This window comes from Anopheles funestus, chromosome 2RL, assembly GCF_943734845.2.
Source record: "Anopheles funestus chromosome 2RL, idAnoFuneDA-416_04, whole genome shotgun sequence".
Classification (NCBI taxonomy): domain Eukaryota; kingdom Metazoa; phylum Arthropoda; class Insecta; order Diptera; family Culicidae; genus Anopheles; species Anopheles funestus.
In genome coordinates this window covers 100,657,662-100,673,445 of record NC_064598.1, presented here as the reverse complement: position 1 = coordinate 100,673,445, position 15,784 = coordinate 100,657,662, and the positions used below count along the sequence as shown (strand labels likewise).

The 15,784-nt window shown below is 41.7% G+C and overlaps 1 protein-coding gene across 8 annotated transcripts in view; it reads left to right on the top strand.

Moving 5' to 3' along the window:
• Positions 1 to 15,784, top strand: part of LOC125763387 (uncharacterized) — a 98,864-nt gene that overhangs the window by 62,677 nt on the left and 20,403 nt on the right. For all 8 annotated transcript variants that reach the window (XR_007418344.1, XR_007418343.1, XM_049426535.1 and 5 more), the window contains one exon: positions 13,028 to 14,146. Coding sequence is in view for 6 of the 8 variants with exons in the window: in XM_049426535.1 (XP_049282492.1) it covers positions 13,028 to 14,146 (1,119 nt within the window). In the remaining 2 variants the exon portion in view is untranslated. The remainder of the gene's footprint in view (positions 1 to 13,027; positions 14,147 to 15,784) is intronic.

The following is a 15,784-nucleotide window of genomic DNA, read 5'->3' as shown; positions in this document are numbered from 1 at the left end:
AATAACGCAACCCCTGCCACATCACTCTTACCCTTTTGCAACAAACACAGTGCGGGAAAAGGGTCTTATCCAAACCAGAGGTTGGTAGAATGTGTTACCGTACACTGCTGACCGGACGTTGGACATGTGAGAAATTGAATCACGACCCACACACGATTCTGGGCAGTGTGTCCCACAGGAGCCCAGGTGTAACAAGATAGGTACCATTGCTGTTTGACAGTTTGTCGGACTACGTTAGACACTTCTAGCTACACCAGGAAGCTGAGCATTGGCCATCAGAACATCAGCAGCAGCCTTGCGGCAACAATTCAATTACCACCACACGCGTGAACCTATTAGTCTCGGGTTGATAGGTCTACAGCCCCTGACAACTCCTGCCTGAGACGCTGCGAAAGTCTTATTTCCGCCAAGGGTTCAAAAAGCCCCGTTTTGAAAGTTGGTTACATGTTGGTCAGTAGTGGTCCTAAATAACCGTTTGAAATGAGATTACAGTCTCCCTCCAACCTCAGGCATCCTCCTTCCTTTTCTGTTATTCTTCTCACTACGCGCTCTTCTTTAATATCTCCTGTGTGTCGCAAACATTCGCCAAAGAGACAAAAGGCAAGGTGACAAATAATGTCTCATATCATTAAGCCATTTATCATTTGAGTTGACGGTGCTTTTTCCCGCTTTATTCCAACAACTTGGCAAGGATTCATTTTTACTACACCACTCGAATGCTAGGAAGCGCATGAAGAAAAACTATCCAAAACAGGCGGGAAACTTTCATCGCCATCGTTGGTGTCTGTTTTTTCTCTCTTTTCCAATTGATGCGCCGTCAACACGTGCCTGCGGGTGTTCTGGTACACGTTCTTCTTCTCCCGTGGCAGGAACTTAAACAATAAGGAAATAATCATCATCGTCGTCATCCACTTCGGCGCCCACCGGGCCAATTGTTTCGTTCGGCTGAGTGGAATCATTTTCCCCACCTCGAACCGTTGTAACAATGGCGTTGGAAGCTAAGGACGCTTCAGAGAGATACTAAGCTAAGGGAGAAGGAAAGCGACAGCAGCTTGACAGGTTCTTCAGAACAGAAAAGTGAAATGTGTAGTTGTTGTTGAAGTGCTAGTTGAAGTGAAAAAATGAATGCATAACAGACGGGCTTTACATGGAAAACAATTGAAGAACGGATGATTAAAGCTTCTTTCCTGAAGTGAAATATCCTATTAGAAATAATCACATTACTTAGTATAATGCAGAGTGCAAGAAATAGCTATAGAAACACTATAAACGACTAATGTAACTAAATATAATCTTCGGGCTTGTTTAACGCTAAAGTTGGCAATGCTTGGATGATTTTTTATGCCTCAGACCTGAAGTAGTCTGGTAGCTCTGTCCATCAACCGATCATTGAATTCCAATTTTCTGCCTTGATGAACATTTCGTTCCTATCTATTATAGCCCGGAGCATAATAAACAACCACAAGCAGGTGGAGCATAAACAGCCAGCGAACATGAGCCAAAAACCTCGGAAAGCATACGACATATACGCATACGGCGATTTCCTCAATGAAATAATCTTACCCTAGGGATAGATGAGGATGATAAGCGAAATCTCATACACAAGAAGAAGGAGATTCTTTCCTTTTCGCCATTGCGTTGCTGCTCGTGCGAGCGGGAACCATTTTTCCCATCGCGATATGGTGTGAATTATGAACGGTAATGAAGATAATGGTGCAATTTAGGTCCTTTTGCTATTGTTTTTCTTTTCTTCTTCTTTTTTGGTTCTTGTCCACCACTGGACAATGGATAGCTTCTAAGGGATGTCGGTCCGTAAACGATACCATCCATCAAACATGGTAGCAGAAATGGAGTGTGCTGCCAAAATGGAAGGAAATTTGGCAACATTAGGTATGGGAGATGGTTCAGTTGTTGGGTTGTTTCCAATTTCATTAAGCTAAGTATAAGCTGGCGAAAGGAAAAGTCACAAAAGCCGAACCGGAAGAAGCTAATCATCGTGGTGTCAAAAGAATCAATTTCCTTTATTTCGCTTTGCGGATAGGAACTCACTCAGACAGAAGGTCGCATGCAAGGTCAAAAGTGAAAATGTCTAATGAAATTTCATCCCCAATCAACCTATCGAAAAACTGAATCCAAAATCCACAGCAAAACAATTTGGATAGCTCCTGATGATAAAAAGAAGGCTATACCCTGTTTTCCATTCTGTACGCGCACACAACAAAGGAAAACACTAAAGTTGTACGCATCCTGCATACGCGTGTTCTTTGTCCGCTCACGACGAAGAATAGAATTTTTCCTCCAATCAATCACAGCTGATTCGCCACCAAACAACGACGCAGAGCAGATAAACAAAACCACATCACGTACAACGGCCCTACACGGCCCCAGGACACATGTACGCTCAATGGCAATGGGGTGCGGTTACACTTGTCTCAAACATGTCATACAGGGCCACAGGGTGTTGTTGCTGTTGACGCTTGGCACATCGCTCGTCTGGTCGTCGTCTGGTTAGTTGTGTTAAATGTAGCCGCACCAAACCAAACGTGCGCCAACCAACCAACCAACCATCCAAAACGGTGGATTTATTTTGTCTTTTGTCAACCAATCTTGTTTGTGGCCTTCAAGGATCGCACGCTGGTGTATTTTTTGTTCTATTATTTTGGATGCAAGACAGCCAAATCGAATTGTTTCATTGTACTGGTATTCCCCGATATACGCCATACTCGATATATGCGATTTCGCTATACGCGATTTTTTCGAAATTGACATTTAACTTCGTTAACAAAGAAGCAAATTAAAAAAAAAATCTTCAAAGCCTGTCGTAACGAGTTTCTATATAGCAGTAACAACAACTTAACAGTTATATGGATAAAACATTATCGGAAATATAACCAATGGACGAAGATGAAGAAATGTTCAGTAATGTAAGTTGGAAAATCCGCAAAAAGATGGTGATATACAAAGAAATCTATCATCAAACCAAGAATTCGATATACGCTAATATTCGAGTTACGCGATTGCCTCCGGTCCGCATTGATAGCGTATATCGGGGAATACCTGTATATCGAACGTGGCAAACTATTAACAGCAAAGTAATGTCATTTTTATTCGAAATCCTGATTTACCCAAAGAAAGGAAAAGTTAACACTTACACCATAAAATTCTTTCGCTTTTTTTTGGGTAGAAATTAAATCTTAAGCATTCCAACACCTGCACTCTACTAGTGTCTATTTCAAGATCATTCAAGAAGCCATAAAAAAGATTGCTTCTCCAAAGAATAAAAGGCACCGACGTTAAAACAGAGGGTTATCGGGATCGTTATTTCCCCTCTAATTGGATTTTGGAAAGAGTTTTTTAATCTCCTAAATTGGAGAGTGTTAGAAATAAGACAATAAAATACGACAAAAGGTAGGAATATGGTGCCAATGGAAGTAGAAATAAAAGCTATAGAAACATGATAATTTTAAAAGCTATGCGATCAGTTGAATGTTTATAGAAATGCTGATTGGTTATTATAAAAACTGGGAATGGGAATTGGGAAGCTTGTTGACCTTTTCCTACATAATATATTTATTTGCGCATCTTAAGATACAAAGTTCAACTATCAACCATTTTCTTAAATAAGATTAGCATTGTACATATAAACTGTTATAAATACCTCCGTAAAAAGCAACGTACACTTGCACTTTTTCACCACCACTAGCAGGCAAAGTCAAATGCTGATGTCATTAACAGAATGTTTAGAAAACTTACTTTAACCACTAACTTTGAGTGCCTTTTACCTACCAATTCACGCAATAATGGCCACTGTCGTCTATAATAAGTTTTTGTATGATTGAAGGTCTTTTGCAAAAGCAAAGTTACGACTGCCTCGGAAGCCGTTTCCGAGTGTCGGTCAGAAATCTCAACCCAAAACGAACTTTGGTTACAACTTCGGTGTTACAAAGCGACCACAGCAACAAAAAAGGAAACTCAAATAGTCACTCGACAACTACGATAACCTAATAAATGTCCGATAAACATCAACCGCCGCCTCGATATAAGAGGACAGATGAAACTCGAGCCTCGGTGGTGCGAGGTGTGAAAAGTGCAAACGGAAGTGCAAACTACTAGACAGCATTCCGCTGATATGTCAAGGGCGAGCTACTGAAATGGGCTCGTTGCTCTCGGTGGAAGTATGGCATTCGCGAATCCTTTCATTATGTATCAAGCAAAAGGAAGCAATAAGGTGGCAAAAAAAACATGAATGGTTACAGTCCTATCGGCAAGAAACGAAGGTGAGCAGAGGGATAAAGTCGTTTGTGATCGATCGGAAAACTTTTTCGCTTCACCATCCGTTCAAACGGACTTCTGGACAGTGAGTTTCCGCTTTTCCATACCAAAAAAAAAATAAACGAGGAAAACTTCCGATACGAACAGTGCTGCAAGGAAAATTGACAACTGAATCGAGCCTTTTCCATTCAGGAAAAAACTGATATCCTTTCCAGTGACGAGATGATGGGTCTTCGGTTAGGCGAGTTTTTTCCGGCTTTCCTTTCCACATTCACTACGCGAATGTCCATTTCACGTTACACCAAAGGTTATACCAAAAACGAAACGAGCGGAAGAAAAGTTTTTCTCCCCCGGCCAATGGCATCATATAGCCAGTAAGGAAAATGGGTGTGGAAGGTGAAATGATTAGACATTCCGGGTGCTGTTGGGAAACAAAACTAAAGTCAAGACAAAGCAAATGATTTCGTTACGCCGTCGCTGTTTTCAAAGCGTTGTCATCAATGTTTTCATTATGATCACGCTTTTCTGTTCTCATGATTGGGTAGATATCAACTTTAATTAAGACATTGTGTCGTATTTGTTCATCTTACAGCATAAGAAGAGTTTCATTCTGAAGGATAAATATCAAGAGAAAACAAAGAAAACAAACGTGTAAATAATATGCAATCAATTCACCAAAAACACCTTGTGTTGCTTGTGCACAAAAATTCTCATCGATGACGCTATCGTGTACATACATATTTTAAGCATATTTTAAAGCAAACAAACCGTTGTCGATTGTGTAAATTATACGTTACGAAAAAGCGCTACGCGCTGTTTTTGTATAACAAGCTGGAATAAAGTTTCTTTTTGAAATAAAAAAGGAGGTTCCACTTTTCGTAGCTTTGGATCGATAAATAATCAAAGCAGCGATCATGGGTTGTTCATTCGTTCGGTAGTAAATACAAATGCCCCCAAGGTGATTAAATTTTCTCGCGCATCGCTGAAGTCTTCCTTTTTCTCCAATGGACATTACGAAAACGGGTCATCGAATCAGCATTCCCTGCCATACCGATGGATTCTCACAACCGAATTATCTCTACAGCAATGCAAAACTGTTTTATTATTTTGTTATTGTTACCAAAATTCTTTCTTTCCACACCATAAAATGTGACTGCCTTGGGGAAGTAAAAGGAAATGCTCGAAAGGTCCCAGAACGAAAAGGGACAACATTGATGCAAATACAAATTAAAAATAATAACACGTTGATAGGCGGATTGAGAGGGTGCAAACCGAAATGGGACCGAAGAGGTTCGCTTCCGGAAAAGGAAGCGTGTTAACATCATCGCCCGAAGGAAAGATTATCCCAAAACGTGCGTCCATTTTTCAAAATCGAACCGTTGCCTATTTGAAGTGGCAGGATAATGATAGGACTTTTGGGCCGCATGCCTTCCGGAATGGGAAGTGCATTTCCGACCGTGGGACTCTTTTATGTTAGCTGTAAAATTGACTGCGAGAATAATTTTTGATACCGAATGTGACTTCGTTTAAGCAATGTTTGATGCTTGATTTTTGCGAAGTGGAAATATTTACTTTCCTAGAGTGCAACCCGTATCTAACGAACAAAATTAGCTCATTCCGCTGATCGATCCATCCATTAAAACTCCTCCAAGGGTTGTTCCGGGATCTTGGCCAGCGATATACGAAATAAAAACAAAACAAAGCAAGCAGAAAAAGACGCTAATAATGTTCCTTTCCGTTTAGTTAATGACCGACCGTCTGGATCGGTCCGCATGCAGCCTGGAAGCATCCTTGTAGGAGGTCTTCATATTGTCTATTCTAAAGCCGCAGTTCGAAGATTCGCAAATGGCTTCATTTCTGGAGGTCGTCAGCAGAATCTTTGGGGTTCATTTTCGGCGGTTTGTAATTAGCGGCACCAAGGGAATTAGCTGTGGCGTAACGGTTACGGATCGTCTTATGATTTTATGTTTCATTTCCTTCCCGTTTAAGTAGTCATCAATGAAAAAATGTTATAATGTTGATTAACTCATTAGACGAGTGTAGGTTTATTTCACTGCTGTGAGAGGGTTGTAATTTAAAAGCTATATATTCTGTAGGCTTCGTAGAAATTTTGATCTTTCAACCAGTCTACAATGGAATATCAATCTGCTGTGATGAAAGTTCTGCCTCACGACTTTATGAAACTTCCTTCCTATATTGTTTTTTGATCAGGTTCAGTATAATACTTCTGCTTTCCTAAGATAAAAAATGACTCCGGGATATCAAACCATTCTTCTGTTCCAAGAAAACAATTCTTTCGTGAAGCACATTGACTATTGAAAAAAGATTATAATAATTTTTGCTTTACAATATTTAAATCAATATCTCATCTACAAATTGCATATTGTTTTCAAATGCCCTCAAAACTAAATACTTAATAGGGGAAAAAATAAATAAACCGTAGATGATAGCGATTTTTTCCACAGGCAGATCACTTATTACGTCAAACAAGATGAGAATGGATAAAGTGGGAAGAAAAAAATGTATGATTAATATGCGTGCCTTCGACACAGCTTTCATTCTTACTTCACTTTTCTCTCCTTTATCATGTTCTTCTTCGAAACAAAAATCCCTTCAGGGCTTTTCCAAAAGATGCTATGAAGATACGGGCTTTTTTGCTTTACTCTCTTGGCAAACGCACTTCAGCTGTAACTCGTCTGTATCTTTTGGCAAAGCCGTTGAGGGACTGATCTGCGTATAAATTATGAACCGTTGCACAAACAAAACGGAAGCTTCTGGTTCACTTTTTCGCTCCCTTTTTCTCTACTACAAGCACACGCACACAAACAGTTCCATCCAAGTGCGATTATGTTTCGGTAGTTTAATGCTGCTGTGGACGTTTATGGTGTCCATAGTGGCGGTGAATTTGCTCCAATTCCAGTACCAACCTGCAGCAACAGTAGTAGTGATGGCAGCGTCTCCTGATTACGATTGCTCCCTTGTGTGTTGCTGCTGCACGTTGGAACGGATTGCATGGTCGCGATGAACGAATGCCTGGAAAAGGGGGTGCATTTTATCTGGTAACATCGCCACTGCACCGACGCTTCCGAGAGGTCATAAATCAAGGCGAGATTTATGACGCTTAGAAGTCGTTTAGTTTTCACTTGCTTTGACGCCTTTGGGAACGTTACTTTTCAGCTGCTGTATACGCTCCCAGCCGATGCAATTATTCGACCCCCGAGGTCACCCTTTTTGGAATATGGAAGCGCCGAAAGGCGAATACGTATAATAAGTTGTGATCCATTTTGCCCTTCAATTCTTACCCCGTCACTACATACATAGCAATTGTCGCGTGTGCGAACGCATTAAAATTAACAATGCAACAATTATTTGAGTAAAAACTTATTTCAACTAATTAGCATTAAAATAAATCAATTTAATTTTTTTTGCAAAATTTCCCAAAAAAACGTAAGGGGTAAGCCTTATGAAATTTTCGAGTAGAATTTTTTTTTAAATTTTTTTCTGATTTTTCATTCTTTTTTTAATTTAAAACAGTATTTGAGTGAAAAGAAACTTATTGCAACAAATTCGCATTCAAATATATAACATTAAAAAATTTTGCTACATTGCTCAAAAATGAGGAATATTTTACATTTTCTCAAACAAGGTATGGAACTTGGTTCCTCGAATAACTTCTGGCATCTGAGGACGTGGCCGTCCAAGAAGAAAATGTAGCCATTGGTGCCATCTATCGACCACAGGTTAAAGATTGGCCATCCGTTGGATATCGACCGAGTTATAGGCAAAACTTGGTGCAAAAATGAGGAAAATTTTACATTTTCTCAAACAGGGTATGGAACTTGGTTCCTCGAATAACTTCTGGCACAGACATCTGAGGGCATGGCCGTCCAAGAAGAAAATGTAGCCATTGGTGCCATCTATCGACCACAGGTTAAAGATTGGTCATCCGTTGGATACCGACCGAGTTATAGGCAAAACTTGGTGCAAAAATGAGGAAAATTTTACATTTTCTCAAACAGGGTATGGAACTTGGTTCCTCGAATAACTTCTGGCACAGACATCTGAGGGCATGGCCGTCCAAGAAGAAAATGTAGCCATTGGTGCCATCTATCGACCACAGGTTAAAGATTGCCGATCCGTTGGATACCGACCGAGTTATAGGCAAAACTTGGTGCAAAAATGAGTAAAAATTTTACATTTTCTCAAACAGGATATGGAACTTGGTTCCTCGAATAACTTCTGGCACAGACATCTGAGGACATGGCCGTCAAAGAAGAAAATGTAGCCATTGGTGCCATCTATCGACCACAGGATAAAGATTGGCGATCCGTTGGATACCGACCGAGTTATAGTCAAAACTTGGCGCAAAAATGAGCCTTATAAAATTTTCATTTTTTTGAATTTTTATATTTTTTTTTACAATTTTTCATTCTTTTTTTTTGTTTTAAACATTATTTGAGTGAAAAGAAACACATTGCAACCAATTGGCATTACAATAAATCAATTTTAATTTAGCCTTATGAAATTTTCGAGTTGAAATTTTTTTTAAATTTTTTTCTGATTTTTTATTCTTTTTTTAATTTGAAGCATTATTTGAGTGAAAAGAAAGTGATTGCAATAAATTCGCATTAAAATAAATCAATTTTATTTTTTTTTCTAGTATTTCAAAAAAAGCTAAGGCTATGGCACTCTCTTCCTTCAATTTTATTCCTTGAATTTGTATGTAATCGGTTTCAATAACTGCACGAAAGCAATTTCCAGGGAAGGAAATTGGTATTCTAGGGTATTTTCACACTGGCTAGAATAGTTCTGCTCGCATGACTTTTGTTTGCAGAAAGCTTTCCTAAAACTATCGTTGCTTGTTGAGATAATAATTCAAATTCAATTGGTACAATCAAACGATTCGTATGCAGGAAAATAATTATTTCAAGCAGTGCACGATTGCGAAAGGCTTGTCGGCACCGCTTCATGTCACGCGTTCAGGCAATCATCTGCGTGTGCATAAATTAGCGATACTGCCCAAAAAATCGAACACGAATGCGACAATATTTCAAACCCAATTTCATAATGTCTAAATTATAGCCCTTCTCTCTATGCGGCATTTGAAAACAATCGTGCAGCGTATTTGTGCGTCGGAAACGTACAAACAAATTGGAAATCGATTTCTCATGCTGAACCGAGCTGCCCTGTGCTTCGGCCCAAAATCGAAACATATCAACACACCAAATTCGATTTAAGTTGTCGTTCCGATTCGATGTGCATGTACAAAACGATGGGAAGACACGAACGTGTTCTCGTTTTCTTTAACACACCTGTGCTGGGGTTTGAATGTATTTTTTTAGTTAATTTAAGCTATGCATAAAACCACCCAATTCAACGGAACAAATAAATTACTAATTCCGAAGCGCTCCCGAACAGAGCTGTCCTACATCTTCTTCTTCGATGGGCCTTTTTTGGAGTTTTGAACAACGAAAATGAACCGAAGGTCACACAACACCGCACACAAAGTGGAAAAGCCGGCTTGTGTTCGATGCTGGCAGATAGCACCATAAATAAGTCACTTTGATTAAACAAAAATTCTTTCCTAGATGGGCATAAAGATTGTACCTATACACACGGCGGTTGGCTCCAAGCCCGAAAACTCCACGCCAACAGCAAACACCTTCCCTGTCGCATCCCACCATTTGTTGGGGAAGTCGGGAACGGAAAAACGGCCTCCACAATTCTAAATTTGTCTTCTTAAACCAGTCGAACCCGTCATGGATCACTATGCCATCCACCATGTACAATATTAATAACTCACCCCGAAAAAAAAGAGACGGGTTGAATACAGGGACAAACTTGTCAAAATTATAGCCCTCGCCCTACCAAGCATAAAAGCCCCATCGAAAAATGCAAACATACCGCACCGAGATCAATCGTGGTCTTCATTTTCTGGGGTTCCACCAAATGTTGGAAAAGGTGTGCCGTTTTCGGCGCACACACATCACAATAAAGTGGACGCCATAAAACGCCCCACACGAGACGGGTGGAATGTAGGGAACAAACGAATTGTCCCCATCCCACCAGCCCCGGATGGGATGGGTGCATGTGGTTTTATGCATATCATTTTAATTTCCTATTCGATGCATCGTCACCACATAGGAAGGTTTGCTGGTGGGTTGTGTGTGTGTGTGTTTTTTTTTTGTTGGACATATATGGGAGTTGTAGATTCATTTGATGTGGAACATGTTCATTGATCACGCTTGTGGCTGTCATCCTATCGAAATGGCGTGCAAGCGTGCGCTGTGTTTTTCTTTGGGAATTTGTGTTAAACTTTATGTTGAGCGAAAGCAAGACTTATCAACACAAAGGTAGAGATGTCTATGACTACGTGCTATGACTGCATTTTTGTTGTACATTTGCGTCAGTCGCTTCTAGAAATGAAAACGTTGTGTAATGCGATACGCAAGATATGTTTCGCATTCTTTAGCAATGGCAACAACTGCTATAACTAGGTGGACATCTATAATTAAGGCAAAAGTAAAGAACAACTCAATTAATACATGAATTTGTTAAGGGGACGGTTAAACACGACAGGACCGGGTATCAAATCCCATCTGGACCGTTCCCCCGCAGTAAGTACTGACTATGGTATCTAGTATCGTAGTCTAGTAAGGAAGATATGGTGTGCATGACCTTGGACACTGTCTAAGAAGAGAAAGAGAAATATTTGTTACAGTGAAATTAAAAAATACATTATATAAAGCGTCTACACCGAATCGTACCATCTTAATTCAATAAATAATTCCCTCTTAATTCCCTTAAACAGTTCACACAGTGACAGCAATCGACTGGAACGTTTCTACCCTCAAACAGACATGTTAAACCACCCATAATTCCTTCCATTCGCTTTCGAACTCCAAAGAAGACATCACAATAACTTTGCTATGGTGCAATACCCCCTTGTTAGTTCTTTTCGCAAACGATTTAATTCGTTTCAATTGGTTTGCTGCTTTTGCGCTGCTGCACTAAATCGCCGCTGTTTCTTATGATTGGGTCGCTTAATTTTTGTTTCTCATACCAACGTTGAGACATATGACTCTGGGAAATATACTGGGCAAATATTTAACAAGATACACTTTTGTAAAACATTTTTTATAAGCTTTGTTCTGCGATTAGATTCGCACAGGACCACGCAATGAGGTTTAATTCACTAACCTACTTTATTTAGTTACTATATTGATTTTTTTTTATTTTGTTTTCCAGTTGGGGTAAACCCATTCCAAATGCAATTCAATTTGGTGGAAAAGAAATAAAAAAAACCTGCAATTCAATCCAAATTATGACTCTCCAAAAGAGGATGATAATAAGATTATACCCATCATCCTTCTCATCATCATCATCATCATAAAATTGTTCGAAATGAAGCGATTCCAAATGATATCTTCTCTAACCCTACGAACACCCCCTTGGAGAGTCATATTTTCCGGTAGTGTCCAATAAAACCGTCGCTTGTTCGTTCGTATCCAATTTCACAGCAGATTGCAACGCTGAGCTGCACTGGACGGTAAGCACAATTGATTAAAGCACACTTGTCACTAGAGGGACGATTTGTTTGCGATACGATTCTTCGAAAGCCCTCGTCCCCGGTGGCATCTTACCGCACGGAGCACAGGTCCATGTAGCTCCAACAAAACACTTGACGCTTTTGGAGAAACCATTCGAGCATAAATCACACCATGAAAGACATGTTCATGTGTCGGGTGCAGTTTGACAGTCCAACGTTCCTCCAGGACATAACGCGGCAGGGAGCCGACGGCTGATGTTACATTACCCCTATCGTAGCGATTCAACAAGGGTTGTTTGTTGGGGGGATGGACAATAGACAACAGACCACCGTCGTAAAAGGTGACCATTCATGATCACGACCGGCAATGTTCCATGCTGTCTCACTTTGCCCGGCACCGATGTACATGAAACCCGAGGGATGTTTCGGTTTGCAGTTGCAATCGAAATTTATCACACACTTTATTGCATCGTACATTGTCTGTTGTGGTCGCTACTGTTTATCATACGGTTCTGGCTTGAGAAAGGACATGCGAAAGGGCACGAACCCAAAACAGAACTCGCAGTACACATTCATGTCTGCAGCGGGTAATTTTAATCCTTCAAAGTTGTCTCGTTTGGAATGTTCGCTTCGAATGACCACAGTAACCGGTGACCTACTTTTAAAAGCTGCCCGCCTCAAATCCGTCATTTTAACTGTAAATCCACCATCTTACAGTTTGGGGTAGCGTCGGCGGATGGTGAGTGAAACCTTACGTGGCGTTTAAATCCATCAAGTCGTTTGATAAGTTAATACATAATTTGTCTTTCCTGTGGGTCATGAACTATTGCATTGTACGGTCTTTGACCCTTCCCTGCAAGCTGGTGACAGATAAGACAAAACACCAGCCCCTGCCCATTCCCAACATTTGCATTTCGAAATTTATGTGTCTGGGAGGTTGAAATAGCTTAGTGATCCAGCATGGCTAATCATTGTGGATTGCGATTTCCAGAGGTGACTTTGGGCGACTAAAATTATCTCAACCGATGGCTGGGAAAACGTGGATAGTGAATGTCACTATCCTAAGTGCTTTGCGGTGTAGCAGAGTTGTATAATGTGAAGTTTTCACTCTGGATTCTGTTTCTCTACTTCCTACTATTTGCTTTTCCCTGCAACCAAACTACCAATCTTATGCGGTTTTCCATTTCTTTTGCTTTAATTTCATAGATATCGCACCTGCAGCCACACGATCAACTACCGCACCTGCCGAAACCGGTAGATCACTACCCGCAGCAGCACGGCCACAACAACGAACCTGTACTCGGTACGTACGACAGTGCGTCTTTGGCCACCAGCAATCGGTACGGGCACAATCTGCTACGCTTCGATCCCGGTTCGAACCCTTCCTCACAAACGGGTTACTACGCCGACTATCATCACTCCTACCACCAGCCGTTACCGGCACGGCCATACAGAGCACCCGGAGCGCAACACGCCCGATCGCTACATGACCCAACGACCAGGTCAGTGAGCGAACGACTGAACAACTGCGACTACCGGAGCGAACGAAACCGGGTCGCTCTGTACGGTGGGTACAGCGAACCGGACCGCGTTCGTGGCCCCGTTGGTGGTATTCTAAAGAATAACATCACCACAAGTGGGAACTACCATCATCCGCTGCCACCATCCACCCACAGACCACATCCACTAATTTACGACCTGAAGCAGTATGAGCAGTATAATAACGCTCGTGACCCTTACCGTACTTCACACGGTGTCAAAAACACCAACAGCTCCGTCGACCAGAGCTACAACGTGAACTATAGCCTAAACTTTACGAAAAATCAGTACAACATTCTCATCTCTCCACCGCTCCATCCGGATCTTGGGCCACGAGTTGCGGTTCCTCCGTACGAGGAACATCCCGCACCCGCATCGACAAACCGTGCCACTTCGACCAGCGATACCGCACGGTCAAAGCACCACAATCACCGGGAACATCCGTACCCGAAGTCCAATCAGACGAAACCGAACGGTACTACGGTCAACTGTAACAAGCAGTCCGGTCGGCAACAGCACAACCAAACCAACCCCGGTGAACCGGGTGTGATACTTTCGGAAAAGCAGTTACTAGCCCAGCAGGAGGAACTTGTAGGCAAGATGCAGCGCGAAGAAATCATCATCGAGCACAGTCAGCTGATGGGAGGCGATGGAACCGGTCCAGGTGCTATCTTACATCCCGGTCAATTGCCGTACGATCAGCGCCGGGGTGATGCCACTTCCGGTGTCGGATCGAAGGGTTCCGGTGCATTCAGTGTACTGACGCAGGGACATCATTTTACACAGGTGAGTCGATTTCTGGCGTACATTGCGGTACAAAACATTATCGTCATTTCCACTTAAGGAAGGCACGTTAACTCCCATTCGCTATCGCTAACTGACCGAATCACAGGCATACGATTATGGCCAATAAACTAAGGCTTTTTTTCCTTGTGCAATATGAACACTGAACAACCATGCCATGTCCAACTTTGTGTACTTCTCACTCATTGAGAGAACCTCCTCCAACATTATCTCCGATATCCTTGATACTCTATAACATCTCCTGGGCCCACGGGCTTGAGATACAATTCGAAGGACCAATCATCCACCACAGCGAGAGTGGCATATTCTCGGAAACGTGTTTGCAATTGCCAATCATCATAAAAGTGTCACTTCCTTCCATAGTTAATGCTACTTTTTGCTGACTGCTCCACTGCTGAGTTCCGCGTAATTGAATTCAAATCACGCATTTTACCAGAGCCAAGAGTGCCAACCGCGGTTCGATGACTAGCGGATTGGGTAGCTAACAAATCAGCACACCTAACCAGTTAACTTGGGTCATAAATTGAACCGCAAACAGCAATCGATTGGTGCTCTTTTGCTGAGTGTGATCGAAAAAGGGGACAATCTTAGATAATGCTGGATTAGCAAACCAAAGTTGAAAGTTTTGCACGGATTAAAACGAGTGTTTATGTTTTTTGTTTGTTTGTGTTGCGACAAAAAACCTGTTTAATGCCATCTTATACATTCCGTAGTGTTACCACCCGCAGATATTTGGGTTCCATAGACAGTCGTATAAAGTTTCCAATTTCTTGTAAAACTTAAGCATCTGACAGGGATTAGGATGCGCACCAACGCGCGATAGCATCAATGCCGTATGCTCAGCAGATGGTAGCAGATAAGCCTAACCTAGAGGTATCTAAATCTAACTACCGGAATCGGTATCACGGATTCCTGCACAGTAATAGCCCAACGATAATTTATTGCACCAAGCCGATAGACGAAGAAGCAGGGTCGAAAAGTTTCACCTCCATTCAGTACGGTGTGGAATGACCCTAACCCCATGAAATTCGTAAAAGAAAACGCTTGCCAAATGCCAATGATGGTGAATAACAAAACCACCTAGAAGTTATCTTGGGAACTGGAGCTCGGCGTTTGATTTCCAGCACAGCCCAAAAGAACATTCGTTGGTGTTGACCGTGGTCCATAAAATTCCAAACATATAATTTATGCAATCTCACCCTATCTCGACCCGCCGTCAACAGAGGCAGGTGTTGGCCACGTATCCAGTGGCCGTTAGGACCACTGGTGGTGTTGTTTCATCGCCTTTCTCCAGTGTCTATACTAGATTCAATTTTGTCCTCTTCTAGTAGTAATGTGGCACCGGCTTATAGTGGTGGATTGAGATGTGGTGCTTAATTAATGCCGAAGCCAATGTACGTTCAACTCGATTGAGGGGGGATGCCGTGTAGGACGAATCAGGTATCAGACAGAACATGTACACGATGAAGGCGCCTCCGGTTAGAGGACAGTTAAATTTACCACCCTGCAAACACTAAGCGCTGGTTATGAAAAGCTAATTAATATTTAATGGAGGTTCCATATCGAGCCTCACGTGTGCATGTGTTTCTGTGTTTCCTCGACCAACGACACCACAGACGA